The sequence below is a fragment of the Gadus chalcogrammus genome, chromosome 16 (genome assembly GCF_026213295.1).
Source record: "Gadus chalcogrammus isolate NIFS_2021 chromosome 16, NIFS_Gcha_1.0, whole genome shotgun sequence".
In the NCBI taxonomy this organism is placed as follows: Eukaryota; Metazoa; Chordata; class Actinopteri; order Gadiformes; family Gadidae; genus Gadus; species Gadus chalcogrammus.
Genome location: NC_079427.1, coordinates 9886640 through 9905910, shown reverse-complemented (window position 1 = coordinate 9905910; position 19271 = coordinate 9886640). Strand labels below are relative to the sequence as shown.

Genomic DNA, 19271 nt, shown 5'->3' with positions numbered 1-19271 from the left:
AAGTATACGATGAAATCCCTGAGTCAAACCTGAACCAGCCCACATGCTTTGGCACATGCACAGACCCATGGGTGTATACCGGATATTGGAGGTTGAGCCCCTGGCCTTTTCCTGCCCCCTTAGCCAAAAAAAGCAACCTAAAACACAAGGCTAGTTATAGTTATATTGTGTTTCCATAACTAATGTCCAGCAACAGGAATGTCGTGAATCAGTGACGTCAGTGACAGTGTGACTGATAATCACTGAAAGTTTACTTTCTTCATATGCCAGTAACCATACTAATCATACGCACTTTTGGGGCTCAAATATGGGAGCAAAACTGCCTTTCTCCATCTTTCTGTTATCTTTTACTCCATACAATCGTCAATACAAGAGCATCCTGATGAAGCGATGGAGTACATATTATTTTAAAAGTATTATAATTGTTACGTATTTTAAGAATCTAAGCTACCCACACATAGACCAAAATGAAGCAGGACCAAACATATAAGCCGTAAATACTATACATAGCCACAAGGGGAGCAATACCTTATTGGAGGCTGCTCCAGCCACAGATAGCAGCACTTTTATATATACGAAGAAGCCGAAGTCATTACGTCACCCCGGCTACGCCCACTTGGCGGTCTCTTACCTGTGCGCCCAGTGTGAAGAGACCAGAGATTAATAACCACACGCGCGAAGGGTCACGGGCCTCTGCCCGTGGCCCATAGATCAGAGATTTGCAGCGACACCCGCGAGGGGACATGGGCCTTTGCCCATGTCCCGTAGTAGCCAGAGTTATTATCTCTCACACGTGTTCCATTCTTTAGCTACAATTCCCTCCGTATAGCTTCAGTTACCATGCCGAAACATGCAGACGACTTATAATAAATGAAGTGAGTCGAAAGCAACCCGGGATTGGACAACTTTCTTCGAGAAAAACGCAACATATTTGGTGACCCGAGACGTTTGGAAGAAAGTCCCGAGAAATCCCGGCGGGCGCGACGCTAAAACAACTTCAACAGGCCCGCACGTCTGAGGTAAGTATAACTCATTGTTTTAAAGATTAAATCTGAAATAGGATTGGTTATAAGAACATTTAGGTGTAAGTTTGTTTTAGCCACCGTCCGGTCGTTACCCCCTGACCCCCGACACACGTGAAGTCCCCACCGCCCCCCCCCCTCCAGGCCCCCTACACACGAGTACCCTCTCCCCCCTCTCCCCATCCCTTTGTTTACCTGGGCGCTCCTGGCTGTTTGATAAGGCAATGGTAGCCTGCACAAAGGGACCCCCGGTGTGTTATGTCTGTCTGTCTGTCTCTGTCTCTGTGTCTGTCTGTACCACGTGGTAGGTGGTTTTTGTGTTATATGATGAATGTCTCGAAGTTAAGCCGAGAACATCATAAGGTAATTGGTGAATGTCTCGAAGTTAAGCCGGACCACCATAAGGTATATTTATTACCGACCATAAAGTTCCAAACTCTTTACGGTGGGGGGAGGAAAGGTCAGGTTTTTAACGTTAATCTAGCTTAGTTGCATATTAAAACGGAGGCTTGGCCAAGGAGTTCAAATTGGATTGATTCCTCCCGGTTCAGTTAAGTCTAATGTGCAATTTTGATTAGTATAGAACGCAGCCGTAGAGTGTAACCACGTGGTGTTAAAGAGACGGCGCGTCTTCGTGACGTGGGTTTCCTTTGTCCAGACGTCCGCCATCTTGGGTCTTGCAGAGACCAAGAGCAGCGGGGAGCCCAACTACGGTGTTACATTCTCTCTCCCTCTTCCTCTCCCTCTTCCTCTCTCTCGCTCGTGAAACCCCCCCACTCCCTTTGTCCCAGTCTTCACAGGTCCAGTAGTCAGACCCCCCCCCCCCCATCCCCCTGAGAAGGCAACTCGCCTCTCTATTGTTAGTTAAATTGCCCCTTACCCCCTCAAACCCTCACACCTAGCCATGTGTTGGAACCAGGATGTAAATTTAGCCTTCGCGACCTGTGTGTGTGCATTGATCTTAATATTCTCTCTCTCTCTCTCTCTCCAGGAAATAGCAGTATATGCAGTAACGAATGCCTAACACTCAGACATTATGTTTTTCAGGTTGCTAAGCCCTTCTGTCTATTCAACATGCGTTTTGTGTATCAAAACAGGAGTGCAATAGACACGGGTTGTGTCATGCACATTGATTAGGGAACCAGGATGGTTCAAATAGACACGGGGTTCAACTGTTAAAATAATGTTTAATTAATAAATGGTTTTAACCGGTGCACAAGGCGGGAGTTAGCTCAACTGCTGTAGTTCAATTACAATAACATTTGTTTCAAACGATAACTTCTGAATTTTTCTCTTAGGTTCAGTTTTTGTTTTGTTTATAGAATATCACCATATATTTAATACCAAGATGTGCATAATTGTTGTAAGTTTGGATGACTCTTTATTCTACCTAGTTTAGACGGTTTTGATTGACCTAGCTCAAGATTCACCAGGTGTCAGACGTAGGATTGTGGCACTTCCTGGGAGCCCCCGAGCCACACGTCGACTGCACCAGGTGTCAAGACGTAGGATTGTTGCACTCCTTGAGGAGCCTCCGAGCCACGCGTTAATCGACTAATCGTTCCTGCAGAGTTCTGAGGTGGTAACGGTGGAGCTCAATGGGAGGCTCCGGGAGAGTACAATCGCGGGCTCACACGGGGAGTGGTGGCGGTGGAGCTCATGGGGAGGCCCCGGGAGAGTTGTCATTCGCGGGCTCACACGGGGAGAAATCGGGTGGGTCAGTAAGTCAGAAGGTTGAATTAATGTATCGATTTGATGTTGACCAACAAAAAACTAGATAATTATAATAATAAATACTGTTCATGTAATGGTATAGTTAGGTCTGGGACCTGCGTAGCTAAAAAAACTGTTTTGGAAATAGTAATGAACGTGTCCGGGACATGTGTAGCTATAAAATAAGTAAAGATAAAACTGAGTTTTACTTTACTTCACTTTGCTAAGACATATTCACGTTTGATGTGGTATGCAGAAAGTGGCGCAATAGGATTCTGTGCAGAGAATAAGGCGTATTCACGTTTGATGTGGTATGCGATGTACATAGGAGTGAATCAAAGTGTGGGCAACATCAAATGCGAGCAATAGGTAGAATAAATGAAGATTAGGTCATCCAATATACATAGTTAGTGTAGGACAAACGGGTAGTATGATGAAGGTAACTGTTATTATGAGATACGGTTAACACAGAAGTGATATTGAACATGCACATTTCAACATTGTTATTTCCCTTTTACATCTTTTTGGTTATAGCAACTTGGTTAAACTACGGCGTGGTTAGCTTTGATTGTCATTCAATGCGCATGGCTGAAGCAATGCGCAAGGAGGGATGTAGTGTGAAATTAAACCAAAGTAGATACTGTAAAACAATTAAAATTAGAATTCATGGAAATATGTTTTTGAACAACTAACTGCTGTACATGAGTTTGTATTTCTGCAATAGAAGCAAAAAGTTCCAGATGCAGACACACCCGGAGCCTACAAACTACCACCGCCGAGCAAGGCAATATCCCGGATTTACTTGAATAACACATTTTAAAACAACCATACCAGACTATGTTTGTTATTGTGTAATGTTGCTTGGTTGCGAGTGCAACCCGTTATTTCTGAATCGCTGCATTAATAATGGTACAGTTGATCTTCCTTGAGGCGATTGTTTTACAGGCCACCTGTTACTGACACGACGACGACGGAGAACCTGTTTGAAGGCTCCCATGATGTAGGAGTAACCTCTCTGAGTTGAGCCCTTGACAAGGAGGGACGAGTCTTGGGATCATGAATTACAGGCCAGACGGCGACAGAAAAAACAATGACCCCAAATCCATGCCCAAACCACCCACATGAACCGGCGCACCAATACACGAAGATCACCTGAACCCCCCAAATCCATGTTAGCTTATCAATCATTTTGAAATTTTAAAATTGTATTATGACTACCAATTTTTACTTTACTTTTGCACATGATGAAAATTGTATGGCCTTGTAGCACATAACCAAAAGTATTAGCTCAGGATTTCTATGAGTAGTTTTGTTTGTGTGCTGTTTGGACATGTGATTGTATGATAACAAGATTTATGTTCATTGTTGTATTGTTAAATAATGACCTGTATTCCCAATGAGACCCACAAGGTGAATGACGTCTCAGTATTATGAGCGCATTGTGGTTTTTTTCCTCTATTCAAGAGTTTTCCACACGTGTTGATGATTGATCCTAATTTGACTATGTTTTCGGTGTGGTAAATGGTGTTTATGATTTAAAATATTATTGTATGGTCATCTAAGATGACCAAGGAGGGATTGTTACGTATTTTAAGAATCTAAGCTACCCACACATAGACCAAAATGAAGCAGGACCAAACATATAAGCCGTAAATACTATACATAGCCACAAGGGGAGCAATACCTTATTGGAGGCTGCTCCAGCCACAGATAGCAGCACTTTTATATATACGAAGAAGCCGAAGTCATTACGTCACCCCGGCTACGCCCACTTGGCGGTCTCTTACCTGTGCGCCCAGTGTGAAGAGACCAGAGATTAATAACCACACGCGCGCAGGGTCACGGGCCTCTGCCCGTGGCCCATAGATCAGAGATTTGCAGCGACACCCGCGAGGGGACATGGGCCTTTGCCCATGTCCCGTAGTAGCCAGAGTTATTATCTCTCACACGTGTTCCATTCTTTAGCTACAATTCCCTCCGTATAGCTTCAGTTACCATGCCGAAACATGCAGACGATTTATAATAAATGAAGTGAGTCTAAAGCAACCCGGGATTGGACAACTTTCTTCGAGAAAATGCAACATAATAGTTTGTTCTTATTGCATCCTCTCTTGACCCCAGAATTCATTGTAAGCCTATGCATATTTGGCCTTTGAAGTTCAACTTTGAATTAATTCAAAGTTGAACTTCTAAGGCCAAATATTATATATATTTTCTCAAAATGTTTTTAGAGAACTTAAGAATCCAAGCACAAAGAAATTGAACAAAACGTAAATATATTTATTTTCGCCAGCAGGGGACCAAGAAAACGGCTGCTCATCTCCTTGGGCTCCTCAAAATTCCAGCAGGAAAATGAGCCCAGGGGCGAACTACGCTGAGAGAGTATCCGGAATTTTTGTGTTATCCCGGCCTACCGCAACGCAAATTTCCGGTCTCTTACTATGTCCTGTGTGCGCCAGGCAACAGTCCCCATGAGCGAGAATATTAAAGTCAAGAATAACAATAAAAACCACAACGACGACAGACAAATTAGTTATGGACTTCGTTACAAAGAGTTGACAAAGCAATAACCAAAGCCTATAACGGAACGGATATCCCTCTAGAAAATCCATCCCTCTCTATCTCGTCTCTCATCGTCAATCCCATTGTCCTGAAAGTCCCGCCCTCCCTCTCGAGAATAACACCCGTTTGAGGCATCCCTTTCCCGGCATCCCGTCCTGAGACGAGAACGGGGGAACTGAGTCAGCGGTACATTTCCTCTATCATTCCCTGTGTGGATTGATCTTCATCTGTATGTGGATTGATCGTCTCTACATTTGTGGGATTATTACATGCGCTAAACTCATACGGACGCCCCGTTTCCACAAGCCTACTGTACGTATACCCTACCATTTTGTAGTGATTTGTGGAGGAACCATGGACATGGAGGAACATCTTCCTCAACTTTATCAGAACTGATCGTTTGGGATACTAGAGTCGTAATCAGTCGGTAATTGTTACGTTGACCTTGTATGTATAATGTGTCACCATTGCGATCATTCAAAGGTTTTTTGTAGGCATAACCTTTCGTCAATACTGCACTTTTCGGGGCTTTGTTGGACAATGGGATTAACGGCAACAAGTAGACCCACTCGTGGTGGTATATATCATTCACTGTTCATCGTGGCATGAATTCGTCTAACTATAGGACGAATTCGTTACAATTAGCTACACATATGCCTACGATCTCTTTCTTTCTCTGTGTCTCTCACCCAGCAGACTATATGACCTGCTTATGAGATCTCCTCGGATGCCCCATGTCTTACCGGGTCTCCTCCATGAGTGTTCTTCCTCCCGTCCGAAAGGACCGGATCATCGCTGAGCTACCCAAGGTACGCCATTATTATTATATCACATGCATGCTGCAGGGGTTTACAAACCCATACTCTGACACGTCCACAGCACGGCTACAAATAAGGCTGTTTGTCTTGTCTAGTGTTACAGTAAAGACGCTGCTCTGCACACCAAGGATGAGTTCACCAAGAAAGTGAGGACGGCATGTCAGGAGCAACGCACCGGGACTGTGGGGTGACTACTAATTAAACCACCGTTTTTTGGGGAGGCCGTTGGACATTGGCTTCAGGTGATGCTTACCTTTTCTCTCCGCTGTGACTAGGTTTAAGATATCCAAGGTGATTGTGGTTGGTGATCTGGCAGTGGGAAAAACCTGTCTTATTAACAGGTAAACAGAATTTGAGGTTTGACTCGAAATATTTGATGCATTTCCCATTTTACTGCTGCCACATACAGTAACAGCTTTTTTATTTGTTGCAATGGACACGCCCATCTATTACCAATTGTTCTTTCAGTATGTGTTGATGGCTTGAGAGTGAGAATGACATAACAACAGTTTGACTTGAATGACACTCATCTTCTATTATTCAGGTTCTGCAAGGATGCCTTCGACAAGAACTACAAGGCCACCATTGGCGTTGACTTTGAGATGGAGCGATTTGAGGTGCTGGGGGTGCCATTCAGTCTGCAGTTGTGAGTCTAATACAGTGCTTACCTACAGTAACGTAGCATTAATAAACGTGTGTGTGTGTGTGTGTGTGTGTAGGGGTATGGGCTGTAACGTTGGCTGTGTATTTGTTTCCAGGTGGGACACTGCAGGACAGGAGAGGTTTAAGTGCATTGCTTCCACGTACTACAGAGGGGCGCAAAGTAAGACCAAAAGTTTAAAGTCTGTTGGTTTCACAAAAAAACGTAATGATAAATCTATGTCTATGTTGAATAAAGAGAAGCCATCTTTTTCGTTTGGACTTCGAGAAAGGTCCAACGAATTCAATCAGTGTTACTTTCTATACTACCAAAAATCTTTATGTGTGTGTATGTGATGATAAATGAGCAATGCTTGGCAGTGATATAATTTGTCCTAACTGACGTACAAACCTATTTGATTATGAATGCATTGGGATTGTCCCCCTAATTATTTCAGATTTCATTGTTTTCTCAATGCAGATAATAATGTGCTGAATAATTAATTTTTCCTCAGCTGTGATTATTGTTTTCGATGTAAATGACGTGGCCAGCTTGAGCCACACAAAGTAAGTATAATATATAATATGATTATATAATTTGGAATATAATTATATATTTCTAATCAAATTGTGTTTAAAAATGTACTTTTACTCCTTCATCACAGGCAGTGGCTTATTGACGCCATGAAAGAAAACGATCCCACAAACATTCAGATTTTCCTGGTCGGAACCAAGAAAGATCTAAGTGTACGTATGCCCTGTGTACATAGAAAGACCTAGAAGATGTACTCCAGTAATGGTGTGTTCTGGTGAGGCCAGACAGCCTCGTACCATTCCTGTGGTGAATGAGTGAAGGTCAATGAGGACTAGCTGGTCTGACGCCAGAAGCACAAGCTAGTGTTTTTTTTAACATAACCTCGGGAATGTGTTTATTGTTGTTTTTGGATCTCCTTTTTTTTGGACATTCATTTGTGATAGCAAATACATTTGACCCCGAACAAATGATGATATAACAGATTATTAATTACATAAGGTTTGAAAGTACCTGCAACCGCAGTTTCTCAAATGAGTGACTTATTCTGAAATAATTCAGTAGAGTCAGAAGATCAAAACATGTCCGCACTCGCAGAATCATTATGGCAATGGCTACCTTAGACGCGTTAATTCCCTGCATGGGGCTCAGAGTGATCTCATTATGTCAATACAGAGCAGCGTTTAGACATCTGGCTTTTCTCAAGTATCCTCACTAAAAATTCAAATCGCATATTTTTTTATTATTTTAACATTTACCTTTACCGTGCGTGAAAACCGATAACTCTTTACATATGATTTTTCTTAATTTAATGAAATACTACATGATCCTATCCGTCCTCACTCGGGTGTTTTCGTGTCTCTCTAGTCTCCTGCGCAGTACGCTCTGATTGAGAAGGATGCCATTAAAGTATCCCAGGAGATGAAGGCCGAGTACTGGGCCCTCTCCTCCCTGACCGGTAAGGGGATATATCACAGAGCAAAGTTAGGAAAATAATAATGATTCACAGGAACGACTTCTGGGGGCCACATTTTCCATGTAGGGGACAGGGCTATATTGAAGTTCAGGCTTGAGAGGGGGGGGGGGGGGGGGGGGGGGGGGTGTTTGAATGATGTTACCTGGTAACCCAAAATAGTCTCAGCTTACTCATGCATTAATGCATCTCACCCATAGAGGGCAGTCTGAGTCCATATTAACATTTTTACCAGGATCAATCCAATGCACTACTCTACTAACTACTTTAGGTTCCTTTAATAATGATGATTGGACATACCTTAAACGTGTGTTTTTCCAATGATAGGGGAAAACGTGAAGGAGTTTTTCTTCCGCGTGGCTACTTTGGCTTTCGAGGCGAACCTCCTCGCTGAGCTGGAGAAAAGCGGGACGAGGCAAATCGCTGATATCGTCAGTGAGTATTGACCCAGTACGCCAGCAATATCGCTCTCCGCCTCGCCAAAGAGGTGTTTGGCACATGTGCTTCATACAAGCTTGTGTATTTGTTTCAGAAATCAACAGCAATTCAAACAATCTCAACGCATCGTCCAAGAAGAAACAGCCAAATTGTTGTCAGTAAGCCTGGAAGCACGACTGTTAACTAAAGGAATTAAAGGGGAGACTTCCTCTTTGGCCAGCACTTCATGGGATGTGTAGAAGTGGACCAGGAGAAAGCAACACAGTGTTTTTTAACAGACTTGGGATATGTTTTCCAATAATTGGAAGTGGATATATGTGTTTGGTAATTTCCACTTGACAAACTAGTCTTTTATTCCTCTATTTCGGTACGACCAAAGTGCAATATTAAAAACATCTAGATGTAGTAAATTAATATGTGTTCGGTTTTATATAATCAGTTATGCAATCAATTGTCAGTGTAATTTGGATATTTGCTACGTCTAATATCTTTCAGTCAACACGTTTGGTTGTTTTCAAAAATATATATAATGCCTCAGTACAGGCCTATTGGAGGTTCATATCAGTGGGCATTTGAATCCGTTTGCTGTAAATTCATCAGTTTAATTTTGTATTGAATGGTGTGTGGCCAGTGGAATATTTGCAATAATTAAACCAATTTCTTATCTTTTATAGATTTTCTCACTTGCTTATTAAAATATATAGTTGCATTCAAATTATATTCTCAGTGGAGTAACAATAGCTTCAAACTCCTAGATGGGCCTTAGAATATATTTCTAAATGTGTGTATTTTTTTGTACGTTTTCCATTGCAATAAAAAAAATGATATTATGGAAAAATCACAAACAGCTTTTTCATATTGTTTAATCAATATGTTTTTTTTTACATGAGTACAATGAACATATTTTACAAATATTGAACAAATTTTGCCTGTCTTAAATTGACGTAAAAATGATCTCTGTCTTATTCTTCCTAATATGTGAGAGTAATTGGCGTGTTTTCAACTCTTAACAACTCAAGGTGTTGGCGATCAATTTGTTCTTGGAGTTTCTCTGGGATGCAATGGGCGTGTTTGTAATGTTTCTTTATCCATTTTCCTCCTTCTGTGTTCTCAATTGCGACTGCAGCCACACCTGTAATGATCATGGTCTTGATTTAAAGGTTATCATAATGGTTATGTCCTATCTGGGAAAACATTGGCCATCATCTGATGATGATTTACCTCAGGGGACAACGGGCACTATTAGTGGGGCGGCCAGATAATGGCTTCATACAGACATTGTGTTTAAGTACCAGGCGAGTTTTAGGGTGATATTGGAAAACATTTGCTAATAAAAAAATTAAGAAAATCGTCCTCTGACGATAGCCGATGGGTTTTGACATCGTCGCGTTCCACACGGTATGTTTACCTGCATGAAACCAATACAAACTCACACTTGAGTTTTCAATACTAATTCACACGTGATTGGTCATTACTAATACTAACTCACACTTGATTGGTCAATACCAAACCACACTTGATTGGGCAATAGCCTACTACTCGACTACAAACCCTGCCACGGAAACCAGAACGCTTCTGATACCCAAATCCGTGTTCCGTTGCCTACATATTCAGAATTAATATGCAGATATCTGTTTATAGAGATGATGTTCAGTCTAATCTTGTGTTTCTATTTGGTCAATTATAGAAGAATTAAAAACAAACGGACCTACAACGATGGCTCCCAGCTGCTCCACGAGTTGAATGGCCGCCTTCATCGTGCCTCCGGTCTCTATCCACTGGTCCACTAATAACACTTTGAGACCTGGGGGAAAGATGAATGTCGTAAAGCTGTAGACCTAGCCTACAACTCCTAACCTCATAAACCATTTTGTGAACAGAAACGTTGTCGTATGTTTTAGTCAACACTTGGGGGCAGTGTCCTATTTAGGATGATGGTTGATGTCCTTTCATTCCAATGGGCCTCTTTCGCCATTCCCTTGTCGCCATAGTTTGGTTGATAGTGCCTTGGGGCCTCGGGTAGCTTGGGAACCAGACGAGGCGGTGAGGTCATGTTTGCGAATTGTTGATGTCAGGTTAGGCCTCCGGGTGTCGCCTAATTGTCTTCTTTTTTTCCCACGCATGGGACAAAAAAGCCCAAACATGTACTGAATCCCAGGACACATTTCCCAGAAGAAAAATAACCCTGCTCTTTTGGGAAGATGTGGGATAGATCAGGGAGGAGAGAATATTAACCTGGCTTGAGCACATCAAGGCGTACTTCCATGTTTTTTTCCCGGCATGAGTAGTCAGTGTATTGCTGGCTCTGGGTTGCTATGCAGAGGTGGCCGGCCTTACGGATGGCCAGGAACCCCTTCCCCAGAGTGGTGGCCACAGAGGCCCCTGAAGACCAGCACAATTAGAAATACGTTGCCATTTTACCTTTAAAAATTATCAAAATAAAATTATCAAAATAAATCTCCTCAAAGATACTGATATTGGTTTCATAACACATATAATTTATGACTTTGGATAAGTTTAACACATTCACAGGGTATTTTTTCTGCCCTGCACTCGCCCTGCATGTGTTATTTCAGCAGCGGGTTGAATGACTGACTATTTTTAGCACAATCCCTAACATAGGTTAGCATGCACAGCTAAAGCAGTGTCTACAAGTTGTGATCAAAACAGAGCATGTGGACGGTTGCTATTTCGATATATTCAATTAAAAAACATCAGTGTTTTACCAAGAATAAATCCCATTGCATCTATGCCAGCTACCAGGTCCACACTGTCATTCTGGAAGGGGCTGAGAAGGTCTTTCACACAGTCTGCTAGAGCCTGGACAAACCAACACACCAGTGAATCGAGATTGTGTGAACCAGTGGAAAAGTTTTACTCATGCATGAGATCATACTTATGGTGGGACAATTATATTACATGAATGAGATACAATTTCGATTATACTATAAAGTGTGCCTTTTTTGCTATCCAAACACTTGGAAGACAACAAGCAGGGAACCGACAGTGAATCAATCTGCGAAGATGCCCTAGTGATCGTTACCTGGGAGTTGCAGTAGAGTCTGGAAGGGTCAAGCCAGGCAAACGTTGGTCCTTTGGTGTTGGGGGCCATTAGAGACAAATACCAACCTTTCTGCCTGTCTGTCGGAACAGCCAGTACATCCATTCTCAAGCAGTAGTTTACACAGACACAGCGGGCAAGGCTTGTGGTCACAGACGAGCATATCGGGTTCCAGTGTTGTGCCAACTGTATTACCCTCCGACGCCATAGGTCGGAAAGGCAGCTAAGTGCAGATAATATGGCTAGATGTAAATTGTGTAAATATTCAATGGTGTTTTGACAAGAGTTGGACCAATACTTTTTTTTTTTACTCAGGGACAGCATAATTTGTAAAAGTATTCCTACGCACAATACACTCCCAGAGACCCCTGGAATGTATCGGATGTTTCGTCTGGTGATTCGACATCATGGCGTCTGTTGATTTGATTTGACATCATCGCATCTGGTGATTTGACATCATCACTGCCCGCCTTGAAACAATCCGCTTAGCCCACTGAGTAGCCTGGGCTTGATCTCTACACCAATCCCCATAAACCCTGCCATGTGACGAAGCACTTTAATACAATTAAAGCTTTTGAAGTGTTCTTGGGTGGCGTTGCTGTAAAACATAGAACAAGTCACTTTTTTTTATCATAAGGGTTATGTTCTTTGTGCATTTTTCAATGTTTAAATCAAAACATTTGAATCAATCAACAGTTGAATAAACATGAATCCAGCGATAAGCTGTGGTTTGGCTGGTTTGTCTCTGAAAAGCTGATTCATGTTTTCTTTGCAAGAAGGGACAAGAGCCTGCTGCAAGGCACTGGTATGAACAAGTGGTTCAAATAGGACCTGGGCCCAGGTTCCTTCAGGGCATGACAGTGCAGGGACCTCATGTGGGACTTACACATAACCCGGATGGGTTGTTAATTTAAATAGTAGGCCTACTATTTAGGATTTGCATTATTGTGATTCGTTATATGTAATTTTCCTGCTCATCATTGGATTTCCAGTGTTTGCTGGAGCCTCGGGCATTTCACCCTACGATGACATGAAATAGAAATACAATACAAAAATATTGTAAATGAAAGCAATAGAAAAAAAGAAGAGAAGATATTACCACCAAAAGCTAGGAACAACCTTCGAATGTGAAAAGTTATTAAACTTATGAGCAAACGTATCTTATAGTTAATAATACAATGAAGAAGATATTTAAGGTGCTGTTTTCAAGAATATTAAAAGAATAGAATACAAACATTATTTAGCTGAAGACCAGTTTTTTCTTAACTTTCTTCCTAAATGCAATCTAAAGGGGGGAAAGGTTTATTTTCTTCAGAAAACCTCCCACGTGATCCCCTCTTTTTTTTTCTTCTCATATTGGTTAGTATTATCATACTCTTGCACTTCAACTTTCAGTAGGCCTTAACTTCTCGTTTGGTCTGTGCCCCTTAACCCCAACAAGGTGACCGAACAGGATCCTCTATCCACTGCCCTTAACCACGTGCTCCAACCCCGTCTGCAGACACGGTGGGAGCAACCGCCATGCACGACATGCACCGACAAGTCCGCCCCTGGGCACAATAATTATCATTCATAAAAAAATTCAAAAAGCAATCCCCTATGCGACATTGCAAGAACGCCCAATCTGCAGGATCACCCCATCCTCGTTACCATAACATGTGTGCGTGTCAGCAAAGTAAATGTGGATTTCTGGTGAAAAGAACAGAAAGTCAGAGGGGAGGTATCACGGCCGATGGATAACGTTCACCCCCCTCCTCGTGCGTAATGTTAACCCAATGCGTTCCGCTGAGACGTTCAAGTCAGTGCACAAAAAACTGCTGTTCGAGCATAAAAATGTGACCAACGACATGGTCGTGCTTTGAGCTTGCAGCGGCCAAAACCCGAAGCTTAAACCGCAGGACTCCTCCCATTATTGTTATCCCGGGTATTAATGATCACCCCATTACCACGCTGCCTTAAAAAGCGGCTGGTCGCTCGATCCGCCGGAAAGTCGAGGAGCTGTCTGCAGAGCGCGTGGTGCTGAAGGACCACCCGCCGCGATGTTGTGGGTCCTCTTCGTCTTCCTGTCGTACCAGGACAGGAACGTGGTCAAGGGAAAACTCCTGAACGACGCCCACGGTGCGGAGAACGAGAGCAAAGACGCCTGGTTCACGGTGAACCGCACTCTTTGTGCAAAAATGTCGATGCTGGCCGGTGGGATGGAGGCTTTGTACCAAGTTTCAGACGGGCGTCGGTCGGTGCGCTCCGTCGTGGACACACGCGGGGACCTCGTGGACTGTTCCATTATCGTGGACAGGTTGCAGGTGAGGTCGTTCCTGCACCTGTGCAGACTGGGACTGACGCAACAGGACTTCCACAGTGAACGCTTGAGCGCACAAAATAACCGTTTTGTGCGCATGGAAGAAGCTTTGGCCACTTGCCGACAGTTTACGCAGAGGTCCGAGCCCCGCGTGGAGCCGAGGCCGCACAAGGCACCAACACAGCCGTGGCCGAGTGGGGACGAGCGAAAGAAGAGATCGAAGAGAGGCTTCACGTACCCGGGCACGCTGTGGTGTGGAGCCGGCAACATGGCCGATCACGATGACCATTTGGGTAGGTTGTGTATGGTTCCACACTGTTGATCGGTCAGTTTACAAATATTCATGCTTCCTCGATATGAAGAGCAAGGTGGTGATTGATATTGATTGTGTTCCTCTCATTGTAGGGGATTTCCCCGAGACCGACAGCTGTTGCCGCACACACGACCACTGCCCTCACGTCATCCACGCCTTCTCATCCAAGTACGGCTACACGAACTTGAAGTGGTACTCCATTTGTCACTGCGACTGTGATATTGCGTGAGTAAATGGTTATTCTTTTTTTTCTCACGTTGAAGACATTTTAAGCGTTGATCAATATCAACATATGTCAGTTGGTCTGCCTTATACTGGCATTCTGCTGAATCAAGTCATACTAGTAATAAAGAAAAACCTGAGTAATTATTTTCCTTATTTGCTAATTTTCATCCATAATTGGATTCGATAACTTTAACCTTTAATAATTTGAACACATTATATAGCCAGATATATATTCCATTGTTTGTATTATTCATTCAGTATGTGTATCATTGAAAAAAACCTACTTGGCATAAAAGGACTAGCATCGCCCTGCTAATAAACAGCGTGTCTGTGGTGTGTCTGTGGCGTGTGTTTGGCGTGTGTGGCGTGTCTATGGCGTGTCTGTGGCGTGTCTGTGGCGTGCTGCAGGATGAAGCAATGTCTGGCCGAGGTCAATGACACCGTGTCCCGGGTGGTGGGCCAGGCCTTCTTCAATGTCATCGGGGCGCCCTGCTTTGAGTTTGGTTACAAGGACCACTGTGTGGAACGCCACTGGTACGGTGTGTAAGTAAACACAGACATTCTCTCTTGTATTCACGTTGCCCCTCGACCCCCCTCTTTGACCTCTTAGGGTTTCACGTCTCACTCTCTGTTTACGTCTCATTCTCTGTTTACATCTCACTCACTGATTATGTCTCACTCTCTGTTTAATTCGCACTCTCCGTTTACGTCTCACTCCCCTTTACGTCTCACTCTCCATTAACGTCTCACAATGTTAAAATCTCACTCTCTGTTAACGTCTCCCTCTATGTTAACGTATCACTCTCTGTTAATGTCTCACTCTACGTTAACGTCTCACTCTTCATTTACGTCTCATTATCTTTATTACGTCTCACTCCATGTTTATGGCTCACTCTCCGTTTACGTCTCACTCTCTTTTTAATGTCCCGCTCTCTGTTTACATCTCACTCTCTGTTTAACGTCTCACTCTCTGTTTACGTCTCTTTCTATTTGCTATGTCTCACGCTTCGTTTACGTCTCACTCTCTTTTTAATGTCTCACTCTCTGTGTACATCTCACTCTCTGTTTAACGTCTCACTCTCTTTGTTTCTTCTCACTCTCCGTTTACGTCTCACTCTCTGTTTCCCGCCCCCAGATGCAAACGGTACGAGAGGCTCCCGGTCGCCGTGCCTCAGCCGGCCGTCCCGTATATCTTCGGCGGGATCCCGGTCATCGACGTTCTGACCGCGCCTCCTCCCCCTGCGAAGACGGACACCGCTAGAATCAACGAGCAGGCGACGAGGCTGGAGGGTGGCACCACGTCGGAACCCCCGTCATTGGTTACCATGGTGACGGCGGCCGAGGACTTCATCAAGGTTCTGGCCACCGTGTCCACGTCTCAGGGCACCCCCTCCGACGCCAACAAAGGGGTGGCGCACAGCACGGAGGAGAAGAAGACGAAGAAGGAGAAGACGAAGAAGGAGAAGACGAAGAAGACGAAGAAGAAGGAGAAGAATAACCAGAAGAATAGTGGGAAGAGGAAGAAGCCACAGAACCAGGGTAAAAATAAAGGGAAGGGGAGAGGGAGGAAGGTGAAGTCACACAAGGACACTGGAGTGGAAGACGTTCTCGTAGCTTCCAGTAGCAAGGCGGGTGTTGGCGACCACTTCCTCATTGAACTCAAGGCGGGCCGTTCGGGGCACGGTGACAAGAACACATTTGTTGAGGGGGGATTCGATCTGGCCGGGCACAGGGGGGCGTCCAATGAGGTGATGAAAGACGAGCCGGCGTTGGAGAAAGATGCCGCCGAGGTCACCTCGCCGTCGTCACCCAAAGAACGGGTGACCCGACCGTCTGAACTGGCCACGGTGAGCACAGGTTCAGCTCGTCTAGCAGCGTCCGCCAACACCACCGCTGCAACACTGCGCAAGACTAAAGCCTTGAGGTCAAGGAAGGGGGAGAGGAGGAGGAAGAAAACTCCCCAAAGTGAGAGTTATTGTCCTCCAGATAATGCACTAAATATAACTCTAAAGGAGGACTCTCCTCTGAGCTCCACCGCCCGTTTAGCGGACACATCGGGCCCTTGCATTGTTGGCGTGAACCCACTCACCCAGACAGGACTACAAAGGCCTAAAGGCCGCTCTGAATCAGGGTCTTTCTTGACCACTTCCAGAACCCATGTCATAATGACCGAGGAGGAAATGGTGGGGAGAAGATGGAAAAGGAGAAGGAAACTGGCCTCTGCTGTCCCCATTGTTTCAGTCGACCATAAAGTTCGCAAAGAGGAGAGTGGGACAGAGATGGACAGCATTGGCGAACACACAATCATCACCGACATACCTCAGACAAAAAGGCAAGAGCTGGAAGTTTCACACAGGCCGGAGATGTATGGCACAAAATCCACTGCCTGCGTAACCCCAGCTCTTAGTCGAGGCGTTGTTAAGGCAAAAGGTCAAAGGTTAAAGGGCATGGGTCGACAAAGGCGGAGGGGGACGGCGGTGCTGTCTCCATTCAAAGGAAACCCACTTCTGGAGCAAACATTGGAACCCGTGGTTTCTACCAGTATGAGTGTTTTATCGGGTACCACTACAGTAGTTACCAGGCCGTGCCAACAAGGGCAGCATTCGTGTGGAAGAGGACCTCAGCATGTGAAGACCGGCATCTCGTTGCCTGTCACTGCCGCAACACAAAGACCGACAGGAAGAAAAGGGGACAAAACAAGGAAGAAGACATTGCTCTGCGTTCTCTGTGGTAGAGGTGCCAGTCACACAACCAGCGGAGCTACACACGAATCAGGGACATCGACCGGAATCCACGTCTCAACAGTGGCTCCGAATGCCGATGAGCAGGAAGAGAGCCTTCAGATATCTAAGGACCGTTTGTTTGCCACCACAGGAGCACCGGTTATGAGTGCTATGCAGCTGTCTATTCAAAGAGCTCAGAGGCAGATGGACTTCAAGAAGAGAAGAAAAGAGTTGCTCTTCTTGCGGCAACAATAAGCCATCTTGCAGAGGCACAGAGTGACGGGTGAATAGATGTCTTAGCTAGCCCACGTAGTCCACGACTATGGAACTGATTGCCTTCACATTGAATGAAATGCAACATAATCATGTTAAGAATAAATCTTCTCTTGTTCAACATTTGAGCCACTATCGACCGGGAATCATGCCTTTTTGATTTTTAACTCATTTTGTAAAACAGTTTTCATGTTGATAAAAAAAGAAACGATAACAAAGTGTTGAATCTTTCATGCCATGGAACATTACAAAAAATATATATATCTTTAATTGCAAACTGAAAATCATTTCAGTTGCATGCACCCTAATAAGCTGCATGTAATGAGGAGTGATTTGAAACATACCTAAACAGAACCTATTGGCCAGCTTAAGAACCGAGCCTGCTTAGCCTTCCAAATGAACCACCTTTCTGTCCCACTGTATCCAGAGCAGCCGAGGAAGGGAACCAGCAAGCATTCCAAGTGTATTTACTGTGCTCTTTTGTTTGTAGGGGAATGAGAACTTTGTTCCCCCCCCCTACACCAGTCATTGTGACCCCCGGTCGAGTAGGAGAGGGGGTTGAGCGGTTCACATTCTCCACAAAGGATTAGGTGTAACTATGTGCCCTACTCTCACGGCTCCATAAGAGCGCTCTAACGGGCCCGCGTTGTGGCAGAAATCCCAGGTCAGCTGACTCCCACATGCCACGCAAGAGGAACGGACCCGGCCGAGGTCGGTGATAAGGAGGGATGCCTTACCCATAGTTTCACTGCTACGACGACGCCGACAGCTACTGCTACTACAACGACCACCACTACTACTGCCGCCATTACTACTACGACAAACACCACCACTACTACTACTACCACCATTACTACTATGACAACTACCACCACTACTACTACAACCACCATACTGCTACTACTACAACCACCACTAGTACTACTATACTACTACTGTTACTACAACCACCACTACTTTTACTATTACCGCTGCCATCCCCACCACTACGAATGTTACTACAACCACCACTACTTTTACTATTACCGCTACCATCCCCACCACGGCAACTACTACCTCCACAACCACCACTATTACTAAAACTACTACTGCTACTACCTCTGCCATTACTATTACTACAACCACCACCAATATTCCTACCACTATTACAACTGTTTAATCGGCAAGCAGTGTAGATGTTCTTCTACTTCAAGTGTAGATGCGCGTGCAGATACATCTCACGGAACAGGAAGAGATTAGGGCCTTTTACTGCAGGGAGGCCTGAATGAAGACTGAAGGTATTGGCGGTTCGAACGCAGACCCTTCCTCATGGGAGTCCGACTCACTAATCCCTGGACTATCCCCCAGTGTGGCTCCACAGGCCCACCGTGTTGGACCACCCCATGGGAACATAGGTGCATTGAGGACTGCGGAACGGGGGGGGGGTTGTGATCCCATGTTTCTTGGAGGACACCCCAGCACCCCTAAACCCTGGGGCTGTGTGCCTTGGAAGACAAACCAGCCCATGGTTAAGGGGAGCTGGCAGAGGTGGGGCAGTGAGCTGGACAAGTTTGAAACGCAAAAGGAGGAGAAAGGTTTATGTCGCCTTCATTCAATTATTTGTATTCATCTGCACTATTTTTCCTTTTCAGTGCCGCATCCATTTGTGAGTCCATTTTTGACGTTTTATTCACAGATGGA

At 44.5% G+C, this 19271-nt stretch overlaps 3 protein-coding genes across 4 annotated transcripts; 2 read left to right on the top strand and 1 right to left on the bottom strand.

Moving 5' to 3' along the window:
- The first annotated feature begins 5220 nt into the window (after positions 1-5220).
- Positions 5221-9527, top strand: rab34a (RAB34, member RAS oncogene family a). Of its 2 annotated transcripts, none has more exons than XM_056611992.1 (11): positions 5221-5609; positions 5991-6106; positions 6211-6302; positions 6391-6456; positions 6660-6761; positions 6874-6938; positions 7270-7321; positions 7420-7501; positions 8154-8244; positions 8587-8694; positions 8792-9527. In XM_056611992.1, exons 2-11 carry the CDS (start codon positions 6032-6034, stop codon positions 8857-8859), a joined length of 801 nt encoding a protein of 266 aa, XP_056467967.1. In that variant the 5' UTR covers positions 5221-5609; positions 5991-6031; the 3' UTR covers positions 8860-9527. The 2 variants fall into 2 exon arrangements, with proteins under 2 accessions (XP_056467967.1, XP_056467965.1); XM_056611990.1 differs by having other exon boundaries at positions 5222-5609; positions 5994-6106; positions 8792-9526.
- A 24-nt stretch (positions 9528-9551) lies between these two features.
- zgc:174895 (uncharacterized protein LOC100126024 homolog) lies at positions 9552-11964 on the bottom strand. Its single transcript, XM_056611993.1, has 5 exons — positions 11741-11964; positions 11424-11517; positions 10933-11079; positions 10406-10501; positions 9552-9829 (listed from the first exon to the last, which is right to left on the bottom strand). The coding sequence occupies exons 1-5, from the start codon at positions 11861-11863 to the stop codon at positions 9669-9671; spliced, it is 621 nt and encodes a 206-aa protein (XP_056467968.1). The 5' UTR covers positions 11864-11964; the 3' UTR covers positions 9552-9668.
- Positions 11965-13797: 1833 nt separating this feature from the next.
- On the top strand, positions 13798-18985 carry proca1 (protein interacting with cyclin A1). The gene is made up of 6 exons (XM_056610442.1): positions 13798-14350; positions 14463-14595; positions 15004-15138; positions 15731-16442; positions 18335-18509; positions 18939-18985. The coding sequence occupies exons 1-6, from the start codon at positions 13798-13800 to the stop codon at positions 18983-18985; spliced, it is 1755 nt and encodes a 584-aa protein (XP_056466417.1).
- The last annotated feature ends 286 nt before the right edge of the window (positions 18986-19271 follow it).